The 20054-nt window shown below is 37.3% G+C and overlaps 1 protein-coding gene across 3 annotated transcripts in view; it reads right to left on the reverse strand.

Annotated features, from left to right (window-relative positions):
- Positions 1–20054, reverse strand: part of GALNT13 (polypeptide N-acetylgalactosaminyltransferase 13) — a 249949-nt gene that overhangs the window by 77832 nt on the left and 152063 nt on the right. For all 3 annotated transcript variants that reach the window (XM_020797089.3, XM_020797088.3, XM_020797087.3), the window contains exon 8: positions 9826–10006. In XM_020797089.3, the coding sequence (XP_020652748.1) occupies positions 9826–10006 (181 nt within the window). The remainder of the gene's footprint in view (positions 1–9825; positions 10007–20054) is intronic.

The following is a 20054-nucleotide window of genomic DNA, read 5'->3' on the forward strand; positions in this document are numbered from 1 at the left end:
AAGTTGCCTCCCATTTATGGTAATTCGGGTCTCCGAAACATCTTGCCCTCAACAGCCCTGCTTAGCTTTTGTACATTCAAACCTTTGGCGCCTTTAGAAAGTCAATCCATCTCATATTTGGTCATCCTTTTTTCTTCCTGCCTCCAACCTTTCCCAGCAAAATTTTTTTTTCCAGCAAATCTTGCTTTCTTAGGATGTGTCCAAAGATTTTCTCTAGGACTCATTTGTTTTAACTTTCTGGCATTCCAGCATACTGTACAGTGGTGTCTCACATTACGACGTTAATTTGTTCCAGTGAAATCGCTGTAGAACGAAAACATCATAAAGCGAAAATAAAAAGCCCATTGAAATGCATTGAAACCCATTCAATGTGTTCCAATGGGCTGGAAACTCACTATCCAGCGAAGATCCTCCATAGTGCAGCCATTTTCGGTGCCTGTGCAGCGAGGAATCCATCCCAGAAAACAGTGGGGAGCCATTTTGTTTACCTGGTAGCCATTTTGAAACTGCCGATCAGCTCTTCTAAAATTGTCATTTTGCGAAGAATTGGTTCCCGAAGCAGGGAACCGATCATCGCAAAGCGAAAAAACCCAATTCAGACCATCGTTTGGTGATCGCAATTGCGATCACAAAAAGATTGTCGTAATGCGGTTTTGTCGTAATACAGGGCAATCGTAAAGCGAGGCGCCACTGTATTCGCAAACCTTTCCTCTAGCACCATATTTTTAATGTATCAACTTTCCTGTCAGCTGTCTTTACTGTCAAGCTTTCACACACATACATAGTGATGGAGGATACAAGAGTGTGGATAATCTCGTTCTTCGTTTCCAGTGACACATCCTTATGCTTGATCTTTTCTCATTCCTCCACTGTTGTCCTCCTGAGTCCGAGTGTTTTTCTGATTTTTGTTTTGACTGCAATTTCCATTTGGGTTGATGATTGAATCAAAGTAAACAAAATATTTCACAATTTCAATTTCTTCGTTGTCAATGTTAAAATTATGTAGGTTCTTCTGTAGTCATGATTTCTGTCTTTTCAATGTTCAGCTGCAGTTCTGCTTTGGCACTTCCTTCTTTCACTTTCAAGTCATTGCTGCCTTCTGCCAGTAAGATGGTATCATCCCCATACTGTATCTTCATGTTTCTTCCACCTATTTTCATTCCTTCTTCACTTGAATCTAGCCTAGTTCTCTGGATGTAGTGCTCTGTATATGGACTGAACAGATAAGGGGATCAAATGCACTCAAGTCTGACACCTCTGCCTATAAGAAACCATTATGTCTCTCCATATTCTGTAGCTTCTTCTCCACAAGACAGTTTACGCATCAGGATAATCAAATTTCTTTCAGAACAACCAAAGGTTTCTCATGATCTACACAGTCAAAGGCTTTGCTGTAGTCTACAAAGCACAGACTGATCTTATGAAATTCCTTGGTGTATTCCAGTAGCCAGCGGATATTTGTAAGTGCCTCTTCCTTTTGAGAATCCAGCTTGAACACTGGGTATTTTTCATGTGATAAAAGGAAAAAGCCTTTGTTGCAACAAATGATACTTTTTTCTTGCTTTATTCTGTAATATTGCTGAAAAGTAACTTAAAAGTGGCAGGCAAAATTCTACTTGTGCTGTCACCACCAAGAGCCCTCAGCAGAGATACTGGCTTTTAAAGTGGTTACAATGAATGGAAAAACTGGTGGAAAAATGCTGAGTTCCATGAAATAGTTGACCCACGAACTTCTTTGAAACTGGGTCACAACATAGGGATAAAATGTCCCCATAGATCTGGTAATCTTGGAAAGGCTCATTACAGCCCTAACACACAACCAAACTGTACTGCTCTACACCTCCTTGAAGGAAACATGTAGAACAATTTTGGAGTTTATGGTAGACAGTGCCCATAAGGCACTGTGGGCATGCATTCATACATACACGCACAAGTGTATCAGTCGGGAGATACCTATTTCTGGAGATATACAGACATCTGCAGTAGAGATGGGGGGATAATGCCTTTCTTGATGGCGCTGGATCCTGTTACATAAAGGTCTATTGCTCAGTCTTGCCCACAATATTTAAATACATGGTTGGTTTATACTTCAAACTGGAAGGATTAAAATGTTTCCATTTAAAAGCACTACTAAAATTGACACTGCAATTCTGTGCATGTTTATTGCTCATGTTCACTTAACTCCTAGTGGCTAAAGTCCTGCTGGTTAGCACAGTAAATTGCAACTGGGATAGACCCATTTGAATCAATAGAACTTACAGAGGAGATGACTAACCAAATCCCACTGGATTAATGAACTTACTGAAGTGCAACTTACTATGTTAAGCAACAGGATTTTGGTCACTTCATGTTTTGGACTGCAATGTTGAGTCCAAAATGTCAGTTCTGTGCATTTCACATGTAAGTAGGCCCACCTGAGCTTAGTACAATGTTCTTATTTATAAACATGTGGCGGATTCTGCAATAAAATAGGGGAAGCAAGGAAAACAGTGAAGATTATAGAGTACAAGAGTGAGTGGCATTTCCTTTAAATTTACTCATTTTAAATGCTTTCAAAGGAACATGGCTTAATTTATCATGTCTCTAAACAATCCTGAACGCTTTAAAAAAATCACTATCTGCTTTGTTAGCCTAAAGTGTTTGCCTTTTAAAGTAATTATTGAACATAACCTTTACCCTCTGCCTCAGAAAACTGGCGCTCTTCTAAACTAAGCATAATTAAAAACTTAATCAAAATAGAAAACCATCACAAAAGCAATTACAATTAAACTTTTCATTATGCCACATGCAGATTTATTAGCTCATCCTCTTTGCTAGGACATTAATATTACTTTGAAACTTTGCGATAAACACTGCAATGAACAACAACAAATGCCTACATTTGTAAGCAGGAAAAACATATGACTAGATACGAGTAAAAGTAAGAAGTGGATTAGATAAAATAGACTAAGGAGTAGATTTAAAGCAACCTGTTCGCACCTTGTGATCCCCAGATATTTTCAACTAAAACACCCAGCACAGCAAAGCCAGTGCCTACCTGGCCAGCCCCATAACGGGGAGGCTGATTTAAATCATACTGTCTGTGACCAAGAACTCTGCATATTTTGACAATGGTAGGGGGGAATAAACCAACTTGGGGGGGGGGGATAAACCAACTAATCAATGATTGATTAGCTTTAAAGGTGACCAAAATCTGAGGAGAGCAGTAATTTATTCCCAAATGATTACAGGCAGCTGTGTAGGCAAGCCTACACCATCTACTTTAATATTGTAAGCTGCCTGAGGCCCTCCTGGGTATCAAACTGGGGAACAAATTTTTAAAAAATAAAAACATAAGAATGTTGCCCTTAAGTATGTTTGGAGAGATTGCAGTGAATTGCTTTCCAATGAGGAAAAGGTGTGACATGTAATGCTTTTAAGCGATCTGAATATCTAGAAATAGAATAGCTTGAAAATTGAGTCAGTTCAGGTTGTGATCAATGTTGCCATTTAATTTGATTAGCATATGGGGTTAAAAAAAAAGCAACCCACTACCCATAATACCAACTAATGAGAACAACCCAAGTCCTGACTTTCGTCAACTAACAGTCGTTTTCAGAAAAGGGTAGTCTTCAAGAATGTCCCTGCTTTCAGAAGTCATTTAAGTTCTAATTCAGAAATAGTGAAAGGCCATACTTTTTTTACTTGAAACACTCTCAGCAGACAGGATTTGTGAAGTGAACAATGGAGAAAGTTCTAGGGTTGCCTCTTACATCTCCTCAGTGTGACATCCCATTTTCTTTTGGTGGATTCTATGCAGCTTGGGGGGGTGTCTAGTAGGCAGAGTATATCTGCAAAAACCAGGGGACCCAATTGATCTGAGAGAAATTGTTGTACACTAAGGCAAAGGCACCACTGGACATTTATTCATTTATTTAAAATATTTTTATTCTGACTTTCTCCTTAAAAAGGACTGGCCACAAGCCAATGCAACAAAATAAAAATATTAAACAAACATGTTGGTGTGATATAAAGAAGCTGCGAATGAGGAAGAGGAAGGGAAGAGGTGATGGTGTTAGAAATGAAAAGGAAAAAGAAAAGGTAGGGCCAAATAATGCAGACAAGGGCATTATTTTCTTGCTACTGACTCAGAGGTATACTCTCAAACCAGAGCTTGGAAAAAGCTGACGTTTTTGGCTCACGACTTCCAGAACCTGCTTGTGATAGACTGACATATTGTCCATCACCATGAAACATTTGTGGCCAATGACAAAAGGGAAAAGCCACAGCCAATGGGGTGGGGGTAGGAGATATAGAAGGAAGGAACTGACGGTTTTGGCCATAATGGGCTAGCAGACAGCCAGAGAAGACTGGGCTAGGAAAAGCGCTAACTGGAGCTCAATTAATAAAAACAAGTCAGTGAGGGGTGAGACGTTGAAAAAAATTGGTTATAGTTTACATATGGGTGAGGCCACTTAATGCTTGGCTTGGAAAGTGGTTGGTCATGGTCTAGCTTTGAGAGGTTTAGTCAGACAAGGCTCGCATCTGCATTTTTTTCTGGCTGAGGTGAGGTGCTAGCTAGAAGGAACTGTAAGTGCTCCTTAAAGTCATAATAAAAGGAAAAGCCCTTTCTAAAATAAACAGGCTTTTAATACCGTGTTTCCCTGAAAATAAGACAGGGTCTTATATTATTTTTTGCTTCAAAAACACATCAGGGCTTATTTTCAGGGGATGTTTTATTCTACAGTCATGTCATCTTCTTTTGGTTGCTGCACAATGGTGGAGGGCAGGGTTTCACTTAACTAGGGTTTATTTTCAGGTTAGGTCTTATTTTCGGGAAAACAGGGTAGTTGCTGAAGTCCACTGTGGAGTTTGTGCTGATTCAGCAGATCTGTTACATTATATGTATTGTGCCTTGAACAGAGTAATCACCAAGCTGAATCACCAAGCTGCCTCCTTCATTGTGATAAACGGTATTTCAAAAATAAATTACAGCTTTATTTATTTATTTATTTATTTATTTATTTATTTGGATTTCTACCCTGCCCATCTAGACCAAAGATTTTTCCTCGGTGTAAATTTCAGGGGATAAGGGATTCAAAGCAACCCCAAAAGCATAAAACAGTATTATTTCACATTTAAACCACAGGGAGTGTACTGTACAAAGGTTGGATGACTGCTGGACTCTGTCACATTTTCGACCTCTCATCTTCAGTGAGGGAGCATCAAATCACTCATCAGCATGGCCAACATACAGTTCAAAAATATAACTCTTCCAAACTATGTCCAAACATCTAAATGAGAGCCTGGGTTTCTTTTCCTACAGTGAAGAATCTTGTGGTATGTAAACACTAACAACTTTTATCTGGCATACGTTTTTGTGGTCTAGAACCAACTTCTTCAGATGCATGGCCACAGACCACAAGAACTTATACCAAATAAAATCTGCTAGTTTTTAAGATGCCACAAGACTCTTTGGCTGGTTTTTCTCCAACAGATTATCATGGTTACATCCTTGGAAATTTCCATATGGTGGTTACACTTTGCCAGATGGTAACATTTTAGGGTTTACATGCATTTGATGTCTTGTACTTTCATTTGCAATGAAATGTATGGCAGGTTTTTATTTCCATAAAAGGAATTGTGGCTTTTTTATGTCTATCTGTATGACATCTTCAGGGATGCCTACAGACAAATATGACACTACCACATTTCTCTCTCACACACACTCATCCAGTCTTTTTAAGGGCTTTAGTTCATAAGACTTGTGATACCTTTTAAAAAAAACAACACAAAACACTTCACTTGCCACCAATCAAGAGAGTTTCTGAAGTATAGTGAAGAAAGCACCAATTACTAGAAAGCATAGCATTTCAAATACATGCGGTTATTTTACTCCTCATCAAAGCTACAATTTGAAGTTTTCAATTCTTGTCTTTGATCAAGGAATGAAAACTCCTTTTCCATTTGAAATCTTGAAAATTCAATAAAGAATGGTTTCAACACTGAGTCACTTTAGTTCATATTATATGCCATACTAGGGAAGCTAAAATAACCATTTTAACAAAATATGAACTTTCTAAAGACTCTATAAAAAGGCATACCGGAATTTTGAAAATAATTACCAGTTTAAGGTAATAATATAAGTTGATGAATCATTTAAATACAAAATTATTACATTAATAGTGCAATTCTCTCTATAAATACACTTAGTAAGTAAGCCCAATAAATAAGCCAAGAATTGAAAATTTCAAATTTATTCCATGGGGACTTACTTCCTGGTACATGTGTGCAAACTGTTTTCGCTAAAAATGATTTATCCTAGGTGTGTGTGTGTGTGTGTGTGTGTGTGTGTGTGTGTGTGTGTGTGTGTGTGTGTGTGTGTGTATGTATATGTATATATATGTGTGTTTTTTTATAAAAATATATATAAAGGAAATAAACTTTTTACGCAGAATACTGAACACAGGTCATGAGCAAAGTTTTCATGCAGTACTGCTGCTTAAACACTGCACCATGAGGCTCTTCAGCCTCATTATACAGTTATGAGGCTGAGGATCTAAAGAGCTATTCTCCATAGTTCTACGTCCATTGATTGATTGACTGACTGACTGACTGACTGATTGATTGAATGTCTAAATTTCCTGATGGTCACTCTGGGTGCTGCAACACTAAAAGAACTATAAAACATACCATTCAAAATAAATATCAAATGAAAGTTAATTAATATATTCGTGAAGGCTTTCATGGCCGAGATCTAATGGTTGTTGTGGGTTTTTCAGGCTCTTTGGCCGTGTTCCGAAGGTTGTTCTTCCTAACGTTTTGCCAGTCTCTGTGGCCGGCATCTTCAGAGGACAGCACGCTGTGCTCTGGTATAGGACAGGGGATCATTACACACAAAAGACCAGCTAATGACACCCATCAACCACAGGAACAGATAATCTCTTCTCCTTAGCACAACAATACACCCACAACAATACACACTAATCACCCATCTACAGAAAAAGACAAAGGCCTATCTCACAGCCATAAATACTGCACTCCCAAAGCCAACTACACCAGAGCACAGAGTGCTGTCCTCTGAAGATGCCGGGCACCTAAGAATGGCAAAACATTAGGAAGAACAACCTACGGAACACGGCCAAAGAGCCCGAAAAACCCACAACAACCGAAAGTTAATTAGAATTTAAAATTGGTCGGGTGGTTGTAGATGTTATACATACACTCCTGTGGAGCTATTAGGCATGGCATGATTTAGAACACTTGCTAGAATAAGAAAATTTTTAGAGACTTCTTCAAAATCTCCATGGGCCACCCCCTACCCCCAAGAAGGCCCGGTTCCTTGTTTTCTCCTTCCTTTCTCCTCTCTCGGGTTTAGCATCCTCAGCCATCTGCCTTGAGAGGGACAAGAAGGACAGGCTGCCCTTCTTGGAAAGATGTGTTCCATCATGTACTGAGGTCTCAAACCATTTAGGGCTTTATAGGTCAAAACCAGCACCTTGATACAGAAACGGACTGGTAACTTGTTTAAGGTGTCCAGTATTGGGGAGATATGTCGATGTTCATTACTCCCCTAACTAGTCTGGTTACCATATTCTGGACAGAGAAGTGACTGTTGGAGTTGTGGAAAAGTGAATTTTGAAGTTAAAAGGTGGCTGACGATAGGTTCTTTCAGATGACATATAAACAACTCTTTCCCAAAACTGAATGCCGCTTACTCCCTGTGAACATGAATATTAACGTAACCTTTCTTGCTTAGAACGCAGACCACAAAAGAAAACTCCTGTGTATTCAATGGAACTTATTCCATTCAAATATGCATAGGGCTACTGTGTAAGAGGATTCTACTGTAACAAATCACACCAAGACACAGTACATGAGTACTTGGAAACAAATGGTTTAACAGCAACACTTGGAGTTCTTTTTGACATCTATGTAGCAGAGTCATGGCCCTTCAGGTATTGCTGGACCCCTTATTCCTGTCAACTGGACATGATGTTCGTGTCAGATGGGAATTAGTCATCCCCTCATATACTTTTACATCATTTCCCTTCATAAGACCTGGGATAAACTATTTCTCACGTTATGCACACTGAAGAATACAGAAATTGTGAAAAAAAAATCATTTGACCTTTTAAAAAAAAAGGAACTAAAGACAATCTCTTTCCCAGCATCCTTCTCACCACTGAGCTGTCTTGCTGCACAACTTTTTCTCCCACTGCTCTATTTGCTAAGGAACAACTACATGATGTATTTAATATTTTCCATGCATTTTTCCCCCATGGAAATTTCATCTACTCATGAGTGGATACAGATCCAAATGGGAAGAACAGCACACACACAGAAAAAGCTATAATTCTTCTCTCCCCACATGTTGCTCTCCCCAAACATAGCAGCCAGTGACATGTTTAAAACTCCCAGTTAAAGCCACATGCTTCTGCAGAAGTTGAACTGCTATGCAGGGTGGTATAAGGAATGGACACATCCCCATTTTAAATGTAGTTTTAATTATAAATCAGCTTTACACGGTAAAGTTGAAGCAATAGGGACTGTGCAACCTGCTGACCTGTTCACACAGTATATGGTAGTATGCCAAGGACAATATACCTCCGTAAACTCAAAATAAATAAGTAAATTCAGAATAAATTATAACAGATTTTAGTAAGAAAAGATTTTATGGTGGCATTAGTGATGGGTAGTTAAGCATACAAATTGCACACAATGGGACATAACAGACACACATAGCTACTGATTTGGTTCTTGATTTTATTAGTTCAAAGGAATATATAACATCCAACTACCCATTCAGTCTGGGAGTAAATTAAACGCTCTGTAAAAGTGTGCCTCTGAAAGAGATGAGACAAAGCACCATCTTGGCTGGAATCAACACACAAGAAGGAGTATAACTAGATCTTCTGAACATTCCTCCTCTAATACTCTACAAATCTGGAAAAATGTTTAGAAAGGTTTTGAGTAACATAGGGTTACTCAAAAAATGTGAATGTATCAGGAATGTGATTGTCTAAGTATAGCGAATCGCTGTTTTGATGAACAGCTTTATGTCCATGTAAAGTGGACTGAAATAACTATCTCAGCATTAAAGATGCCACAAGACAGTGCTCTGCTTTTGTTATACATCCTGAAACAATCTAAAATAGCTACTTTTCTGAACTCTGTGAAGCTGGTGAATGTAATACAGAAAATGTTTCAGAATTTCTAGATGGCAGTTTGTTTAGATTTCATGCTTAGTTATGCATCCACATCAACCTAGCCCGATTAAACTATAGCAGTTTTATTAACTTAATCAAAATCAGTAGGACTTCAGAGAAAATATGCTTATGCTGGATAATCTGTGTCAGTCCTTTTTTCAGAATTCTACTATGTGGGATATGGTTCTCCCACCCAGAAACACATTTTGGCCCTTCTGTGCTATCCTCCCCATCCCTCAGTTTCTGATGTCCCTACTGCAACCTTAAAAATACCTCTCAGACAAAACTTACAAAAATTAAAATAATAGTCAAGGATGGGAATTTGATTTGTGGGACTAGCTGTCAAGTCTCACTGGTGACTCAAATCAGACTTAATTTGTTTTTGTTTTTCAATGACTCAGACTCGATTCACGACTCGGAAATGACTCATCCCTCCTTTTTTCTGTGGAAAAAAGTGTGTTTTCAATAGGGACTTGGACTTGGGGCTTGGTACCAAAGACTTGGATTTGAGACTCAGATCCGAAGACCTGCCAACATCCCTGGAAGCAGTCAATAGAGTACAAATGTCCCTCAAAAATGCATATGATGTATTTATTTATTGAATACTTCTCAAAAATATACATTCAGTATTCCTTACCTGGGGATATTATATAGAAGAAATCTTTAAATTCATCCATCCATACTTCTGCAAGTCGTCTATTATTCTTATTAATCACATGGCCAGTACCACCAGGGAAGGTATAAGGTGTAGCTTTTCGAAAGACATGACCAACATGTGAACATGTTACAATCTCTAGTGAGCCTCCACACTGCCAAATCTGAAATTTAAGTGTAAATAAATAAATGTTAAAAAATCAATCACATCATTTTCAGATGTCTAATTAAAAATTAAGTTGCTGCATATTCATCTTATTAAGATAATTATAGATTTAATATTGAGAATTCAAGCAGGGTGTTATCTTTGAACTTATGTAAAGTCAGAGGTGCCTATAACTCTTTACCAAATTTATTTATTGGGAACTGTCTGACTAATTTTAACCAGAAACAACTCACATAGCCACCTTAGGAACACTCACATAGCTAGCAAACTTTTGATTATGCTATTATTAAACTACAAGAATCTCAAGATATACAAATTCACAGTTTGTGGAAGAATACAAGAAATATTCATGACTAAGAATTTTGATGGAACGCAGATACAGTGGGGTCTTGACTTGAGAACTTAATCCGTATTGGAAGGCGGTTCTCAAGTCAAAAAGTCTGTAAGTCAAATCTCCATTGACCTACAGTGCATTGAAAACCGATTAATCCCGTAACAGGCCGTTTTTGTTCCATTTTGGTTTTTTTCTGGTCTGTAAGTCAAATCTCAGTCTGCAAGTCAAACCTAAATTTTGCGGCCAGAGAAGTCTGTAACTCAAAAAGTCTGTAAGTCAAGCCGTCTGTAAGTCAAGGGTCCACTGTAGTGCTATATTCTGCATAGATTATGTGTATGTCTGGTGCTTACAGTTTTCAACGACAGATCTCAGATGTGCACAATCTGGACTCACAAATCTCACATTCACCAGATCAATTAATTTCACATTGCAACAGAAGCAAGAAAAGAAGTGACTGACATGTGATACCAAATGCCTTTGTTTACTTAACTTGCAGCAATTTTCTGCTGAAAGTTACACTGAATGAATCACACTAGTGGAAGTAAGTTACAGAATTCTGGCCTATATTTTACCATATTTTTCATCAGAAAATGTAAGTTACTATATCAAATGCTAGTTCAAGGTAGGCGACATACTTAGGTTGGGAGCCGACAGTGAACACAACACCACTTCAAGGGCCACATCTCCATTACTTTGCCACTGCTGAATTGCAGCAGCAGCTCAGGTGTCTTTTGCAAACAATCTAGCTCACCATTGCATGAAGATTGGTCTGGGCTTAAGGCTAGACCGGCAGAGCAACAATAACCTACTGCAGGTTCTACCAAGATGGCAAGTCTTTAAATATAGTTGTGTACTGCATGTTTGCCATGTAAGAACCGGTAAAGCATGGATAGGCTTATCACTTCAAGTGACAAATGGGGACCAACATCTACGGATACAATAAAGATGTAGAATAGTTGAAGTCTGCATTGTTGGAATGAAATCTGCAGCAATGAGGTCACAAATCTTCAAGGGATTTAAAAGTATTGATGAAAAAGATGACCATAAATAACACAACAGGTTTCTTTGACTGGTTTAGTTATTTAAAAAAGAATGGAGACCTGGCAGAGGCCCTCATAAAACAGGCATCTCTCTTCTCTCTCACCAACATGCCTCAAAAGGCCACACAACAGCATATAAATATTTCTTCCTTTCTTTTAGAAATATTGATTTTTATCCATCCATAATTTAACAAACCTCCAGCATATTCCCCAACTGGGATATTTTCCTCTACACTGCAAACAACCAAACCAAACAAACACAAACCAACAATTGAGTTTTTCTTCATTAGAAGGGCTATTCCATCCTTTTACTCATTCTATTCTTTGGAGACAAGGTGGCCAAAATTGTGCATATACAATTTAGATTTATGTAAAATTATTAAGATAGTTGCTTGCTTTTCAGTTCATTTCCTAATAATTTCTTTTTGTTGCTACTATACCATAAATTGACATTGTCACTGAACTATCTATCCTCCATGCTCCAAAAAACTTGGCTAGGGCAATCACAGGTAATTCATAATAATTACTGTATATGTGTAGGCAGGGTGTTTAAAAACCAAAACCAAACACACACACACATAAAGTGAATCATTTTGTGTTCAGTTACATTTCATTTATGGGATTCTCTTTTAGGTCTTCACCACCTACTGGTACTTTGGATTTCAATATCCTAAATAACATGGTATTATTTATAACTCTATAGTTCACTGGTCACCTCAACTAATTTAATTAGTAATTAAAACTAAGTAATTAAACAATTAATTGATTAAATTAATTAATTAACCAATTTTAAACAGTACCTGTCCTATAAAGTTTATTTCCTAGACAGCTACTATGAAAAGCCAGAGGGAGGAACTCACCTTAAACTAGTAGCTGCTACTATCACCCCCTCCTTCGTCCATCCTAGATGAACAGAGCCCCAGCTAACAACATATAAGAGGAATTCAGTTGTAGGGTCTCTCCTCTCCCCTAGAGCTGTGAAGTAAAATAAATAAAAGGCAACCAAAGGGTCTAAACCTAATGGCTTGCTTCCCCTTTCCTTAACAGGGGAATTCTATGGTACACAAATTAAGCAGAAGGCAATGGGGAGATGAGTTATTTCTAAGAAGGAATTAAACTAGTATGTCTTAAAAGAAAATGGTTCAACACATTCTATCAAAAGTTACTGCAGGTTAGAAAATACATAGAGACAGGTCTCTGGGCACAAATGTAAGAATTGTAAAAGTGGTATAAGGAAACTTCTTTCAACATTCTCCTACTTCATTACCCCTGTTAGAAGAAGTGAAAGCATCTGTTTGAAGCATAATGTTTGACAACCTAACTGAATGTTACTGTATTTTAAAGTAAAAATACACTTGAACACTTAAAGATTTTTTTTTCATTAATGGAAATGCTGCTAAAGTGACTGAGTGCAGAGTTTTACTTTCACCAGACATAAACCTATTAAGAATATGTTCATTAGTATACAAAGAGAGAGAATTCAGATCAGTTATGACAACATCAAAGCAAACCTCACTTTTCATAGTTCAGAGGTAACAGAATAAATTAAAATGGTAAGCTGATATTCACTGAAATTAGTCTGCTTGGTTTCTTCTAACCATTAACCTCCTTAAAATCACTGATCTTCCTCATTCTTCAAAAAAAATCTTGACAAGCATAGTCCTTACTATTAGACCAGCTGCATGCATACAACTGAATCTAAAATGGGGCATGGAACATACAGAACGGGGCATGAACACAGAATCTGTGCACCAATCAGAAGATTTGGTTATGACCCCTGATTGAACACTTTGACTCAGACTAGTTTGGAGCTACAGTAGTTACTTTTAATTTGTGCTTTGAAACCAATCTCAGGTTCAGTAATTTGTAGATTTGTGATTCTCATTGACTATCATTGGAAAATTCCTTTTTAAATTGACTATAACGTGTATGTGCGTATGTGAAGGAGGGAGAGAAAGAATTGAATGAGATCTGCCAGTACTACAGGCCCTTAGGAAGAGATTACGTCTGTCAAACTGATGCCAAAGAGGTCTACAGTAGGTCTTTGCACTATGCTCCTTTAACTCCTGGCCAAAACTAAACTAAACTAGACTAAACTAAATTATAAACACATAGGAACTCCTAACATTATTTCCCCTCCTAGACAGAACTGGAAGACACGTTGGCACAGTTGCCTTTTCTGAGAGAATCAAATCCGTCAAGTTCCAGGTAAATATGTACCTGGATTTTTGTCTGTTAAACTACAGTAATTCATGCTTAGAACATAACATAATGGAACTCCTCACTTATACCACAGAATACTATTATACTTATAAAATACAACACATGTTTAATACGTGCACATAGGATCAAAGTCCAGCTATTCTACATGAACTTGCCGCTGCTGTTTACTTAATATTGTTTCTGAGCAAAGCAATAGAAAACTGTGGGAAACTTCTGCTTAAGGGTTGTAGCTGCATTCTGTTTCAGTGACGTGCATACACTCCTGGCAGGAAGTGGCAGCTGCCAGCAGGCAGGGTAACCCCTTATTCTGCCCTTTTGCTTAGAGGTAGAGCATAAGATCAAAGGGTTATTTTAGCCAATCCTGCTTACGATTAGGTAACCAGTATCCTGTCTCTCACACAACATATTATGTAAATCATGCTAAGTAAATAAAAGAGTTCTCGGTGCATTGCTTGTAAGCTCCGCTGGCTCAGCCATCCTGTCGACTCCTTTGTTCAATCTCTAAGGCAATTAGCCTTCCTTTGTTCCGTGATCAAACACAGAAAACCAATACCTCTGTGTTTGTGTGTGTATGTGTGCGCACATGTGCCCACGACAGGCAGAAAAATTAAGTTCATACATAAATATTAAAGTGATAAAAATTTCCTTTTTATACGATCTGAAGAGACCAGAGTATGAAGTATTTATTTATTTATTTATTTATTTATTTATTTATTTATTTATTTATTTATTTATTTATTTTATATCCTGCCTATCTAGTCGGTTAAGACCACTCTAGGCAGCTTACAGAAAACATACAGCAATATATATATAAAAACTTTCAACAAATTAGGACAAAGAGTATGGAGAGGAGAGGAAGGGGAGATCAGGAATTGATTGAGGGGAAGGCCTGCCAGTACATCAATGTTTTTAGTTGCTTTTTAAAGATAGGGAGGGTAATAACCAAATGCTAAATATTAAATATTAAATGTAATTTTTAATGCTAGCTGTAGTAGAAATGAGGAAATGGAAGGATGTTGAATGCCAGCTATTAAGGAGCATACACAAAAAGTCTGACAGCAGAAATATGAACAAGGAAGAACAAAAAATTTTAAAAACACGCTACAGGAAAAAAACTGGTGAAAGGCTACTAAGCTAAAAGGGAAGCTTTAGCAAAGCCTCACATTCAAGAGATTATACAGTCTTTGGTAAAACATATGCTAAAATTAGAAGATGCACCTCAGCTACTCTACATCCCTGCTGCCTCCATCTTTCCCACTCAGGTCATTTTTGTCACCAGAAAATTACTGTTTTCCCAATATTTCTGCCTTCTACTTGTCTGCAGCAAAGCTTTTGCATGCAGAGTGATTCCGTGCTATGATGTTCATAGGATTTTCCACTCAGATGAATAGGATTTGAGTGCAGTTGTTCCAAAAAAACTGCCAACTACAAATCCTACTGTAATATAATACATCTGGAGAGACATAATTTTAGCTCGTGGAATTTTACTGTTTCTAATGGTTGTTGTGGGTTTTTCAGGCTCTTTGGCCATGTTCTGAAGGTCACGGCCAAAGAGCCCGAAAAACCCACAACAACCATTACATCCCAGCCGTGAAAGCCTTCACGAATACATTTCACTGTTTCGTTTGTAAAATACTAACACACAAGATGCACGTGTATATATTGTATACATAGTGACAAAAATGGGGTACAAAATGTACCCATATTGTAAAGGAGGATGCACATGTTATCAAAAATTGCAGAGTGATAAATACAAGCTTTCATGAAGTTTTTTAAAAAATGCAGAATAATGTCAGAATTGGACAGAATGAACTTACAATTAAATACAAAACAAACTCATGTACATTAGATACAGACAGATTTTTCCATTCCCAGTATTCAGGTTAAGAATGCTTGCTTAAACATGTGATTAATAACCTACAATTTGGTTTCCAATTGTATATATGGCTGCTGATTTCTGTGCTAGTAACTAATGAAATCTTCAGGTCTCTCAGCTAGAATATACGTAGGGGTAAGAATTTTCTTTTACTTTTGTTTACTTTGTAAAGAGCGTATATTTGTTGACTTCCTTTTCTTCTGTATTTTCACAATTTCCTTTTTCTTCCTTTATTTCCCCTTTCCATCTATTTTGCTGAATACTCTACGTTGGTATAATTCCCAAGGTTGAAATATAGTTTATTCTGCTGAGGCACCTGGGCAGAACTATTTACTCACTATTATTTCTCAAATGTAACAATGCTCATAGTATTTCTCCTCTACACCTAAAAGTACAAGAGGGAAGTATCCTGCATTTAGGACATACCATCTAAAATCCTAACATTATCTAAAATCGCTGAGTCTTCTTCAGAGAATGAGAACCACAATGTCCTATTTTAGATGAGGACCCACTTGATAACTCTCCTTTGAGAAGCATGGGAAATGGAGACAGAGCATGGCTCTGCCAGGAAGGACCTGGTCCTTCTACAAGACAATGACAGCTTGACACATAAATACTACCTTCCCTCTAAAAGGCCAACAACTCAGGATGTTGGAGGAAACAACAGGTATAAGCAAAATCACTCTATCTAAGGTCAGCTACCTGCAGTAGATAATTAACTGAAGCCAGCTGGAGAAGGGAAAGGCAAGGAAAATAAAGATAGTTATAATAATTGATCCAAAACTGATGGATACATCAAACCTACCTGACTCCAATGATCATCGAGTCCCGCCAAACAATCTGCCTTATTTATGACCAGTAGTTATCTGTATTCCCTGTTTGACTCTCAACTTTGAATGTAAATGATATCTATATACAGTATATATATACACAGTGATTCAGAATGCTGACTATTCTTTGCACCCCTCATGAAACTGAGAATGATGGAAAAGGTTTGTGAACCAAAGTACACCTCAAGGGTCATCACTATTGTGGGAAGAAACAGGGATTTAGAAATGTGTCACCAAGCATCTATTTTTGTGAGCAGATTAGTTACATTGCTTATTCCTGAATGCCCTGGCCACTGGATTTGCCCACAGCAAGATATTCCCCGAAGCATGGATTACCACTGGATAGCTTCTCCAATAGACAGAGAGCTACATTAGCAGATGCTGGAAGCACTTGTTTTTAGAATTTATTTTAATTTTCATTTCATTTCCTTTTTTCCCCTTCTATACACCACCTCCCCTTGCCCTTTGATTGCCATATGCAATTCCTTGGTTCTGCTGTTTATCATAGCAGTGTCTTACTTGTCAAACTCTAACCCAGTGCAGTGTTTATTTTTTGCTGAAACAATCTGACTGAATTGCATAGTGAATCAGAAACTATGAACGTGTTTTTCCTAAATGCTTAATGGGTACTAGTACAAGTCACTCTGACGCTTGACTATTATGCATTTGATAAAGTACACTTTATATTAGAATATATATTTAATCCTTCTGGCATAAAATTCAATGAAGATCTAGTTTCCTGTTAGGATTAATAATATGTGAGCAATACTGTGAAGCCATAGGAACTGTACAGACTCCTATTCCATTTGAAGATTCAGTCCTTATTTCAGTGATTTTGCTCAATGCAACAATGGTAAATAGAAGGCTGCTTTCAAATGATCAAAAGAGTACTGTTTTAAAAGGTAAATGGGAATTTAAAAGATGCTTCTTTTTTTTAAATAATTCTGAGTTATCAAATTAGAGTTTATGTTTAGAAGTTTGGAATTATCATATTTAGCTACTTAGTACTCAGGCAAAAATGTTACAACATACAACAGTAACCCAATCCATGTAAAAAGACTCATTGATTCATTTATGGATTGGACTAATTACATTCAGAATAAATGTGTGTGAGAGTGAGTGAGTGAGTTATGTGCTATCACGTCACTTATGAATTATGATGACCCTACAGATTAATCACTTCCACAAGATTCTATCACTTACAGTTGCTGCTCAAATCCTGCAGACTAAAGTCTTTGGCTTCCTTTATTGAACCAATTTATCTATATGGAAGTACAGTAATCTTATTTAACTCAATAGGAGTTGCTTCTGAGTAGAAAAGTACAGGGCTGTACTACTAGTGTATCATTCCCTACATGGCTTTTAAGCCTAATACTGATTTACAGGATCTATTTGATATGTCTTACTGTTCCAGGTTCCTAGCTCTTACCAAAACACATCTGATTTCCCCTTCCTCGTTGCTACCGCTTATTTTCAGTGCTATACCAATATCAAACATAAGCCATATTCTATTATTCCCATAGATAATTTGCTGTGTCTCTCTTGTTTTTTGTTTGTTTGATTGAGCTGTTTTTCTCTTCAGGCAATGTGCGATTGTCTTTCAGGCACAATTCGTAATTGTTATCCTTTTCAGAAAACAAAAGCAAAGGCAAAACATGGTTACTGTGCAAGAGGGAAAAAAGGTTTTCTCTCCAGCCAATTTATTGCCTAGATTCACCAAAAGCAAAACTACGCTCTGGACCTGCAGATCCTGCCAGCAACTCCCTCCATCACAAAGGATACAATGAAAAGGGGGAAGAGACAAACTATGGTGTATAATTTGATATCATTAAGCCCACATGGAATACATTTAGACAACAGAAAAGATCTATTATGTTTTCAGGTTTTTTAAAAAAAAGATTAAAATTCCATTGCAGATATCTACGGATCTCCATTATTTTCAAACAACAACAACCCCCTCCCAAAAAACCTCTATTTAGGTTCTCTGTCCCAGAAAGAAATCAGATTATATAACTGATCCAATTACAGTTAAACTCAGTATATATAAAACACTATTTTATTTGCTTATGTATGGCTCACTGTTCTAGCTGATTTTTATATAGTACAACAAGAAACCCGGAAAATAAGCTGCTTCTTTACCTCATCTGAATTTAATTCAACTGAAATGTGCACCTGTTTCAAAATTTAGGCATTTTGTGATGAACGAATGTAGCAGACCAAGTAGGTAGCAATAGGATATGAAAAACAAAAAGACAAACAGTATTTAGAGTATTTTAACAGTACTCAGTGAGCTCTATGACAGTATAATGAAAACATGGCTAAGATGCAGTGCACAATGAGTCTATGTGAGAAACATTATCTGCCCTATCATGTGTGTACAGCATCCTTCCCCATCCAATGCCCTCCAGATGTCACACTACAGTACCCATCACTCCCAGGCAGTATGGTCACTAGCCATGCTGGCTGGAGATACTGAAGGTTGCAGCAAAATGGAGACTAGGGAAAACTGATATAGAACAAGTTACAGTCCTATAACTGCTGAATCCTGAAAACAAGCATTACTGAATTCAGCTGAATTTCTTAACAGGCATGCATAGAATTGCACTGCCAGTCCGCAGTGTTCTACATAGAGACAAAAAAGGTGAGAGCCTAAATTTCTGTAAGTAAGGACATATTTTCAGAATGCAGGATTTTTAATATTCTGCGGGCAAATGTAACCTTCAAATGACAGAAGTTTGTTTTGCATGATCTGTAAAGAGACTTAGGGAGGAATCAAATGGTAATATACAGTAGGTTGTGTTCTGGATTGCTTTGGCACAGTCCAATTCATTCTATTATCTGGCAACCACATGGAATCGTGAACCAGCCCAACCCAGCTCTGTGCCCATCAGGACCTTTTAGGTCCAACAGCAGGGCTACTACTCTGTGTGAATAAATAATAATAATAATAATAATAATAATAATAATAATAATAATAATAATAATAATAATAATAATAATAATAATAATAATAATAATAATAATAATAATAATATATTATTATTATTATTATTATTATTATTATTATTATTATTATTATTATTATTATTATTATTATTATTATTATTATTATTATTATTATTATTATTATTATTATTATTATTATTTTGGAGCTGGGCTTAAGTGATGGGAACCAGACTGTGTGACTCGATTCTGTAAAGGAGACCAGACCCAAAGATGTTACCCTTTCCAGTGTGATCCAATGCTATCCTATATCACTGTCTGACTGTATCCTTATACAGGGAATCGTGCTAACTGCTTGCTTGCCATTAATTATAAATGATAGACCAAGATCATCCACAGTCTTGTATTTCCAATCACCATGTATGGGTGTAAAAACAGGACAATTAAGAAAGCTGACAGGAAAAAAAATGTTGTGTTTAAAAATGGTGCTGGAGGAGAGCTTTGTGGATATCCTGGATTGTCAAAAAGACAAAGAAGTGGGTCCTAGATCAAATCAAACCTGAGCTAACTATGGAGGCAAAAATGTTGAAAGCGAGGCTGTCCTACTTTGGGCACATCATGAGAAAACAGGATTATCTGGAAAAAACAAAAATGCTGGGAAAGATGGAAGATAGCAGGAAAAGAGGAAGAGATGGACTGACTGCCTAGAGATCACTGGCCTGAGCCTGCAAGAGCTGAGCAGGGCGGCTGAGGACAGGACATTTTGGAGAGTGCTCATTTATAGGGTCACCATGAGTCAG

The sequence above is a fragment of the Pogona vitticeps genome, chromosome 1 (genome assembly GCF_051106095.1).
Source record: "Pogona vitticeps strain Pit_001003342236 chromosome 1, PviZW2.1, whole genome shotgun sequence".
Taxonomy (NCBI): Eukaryota; Metazoa; Chordata; class Lepidosauria; order Squamata; family Agamidae; genus Pogona; species Pogona vitticeps.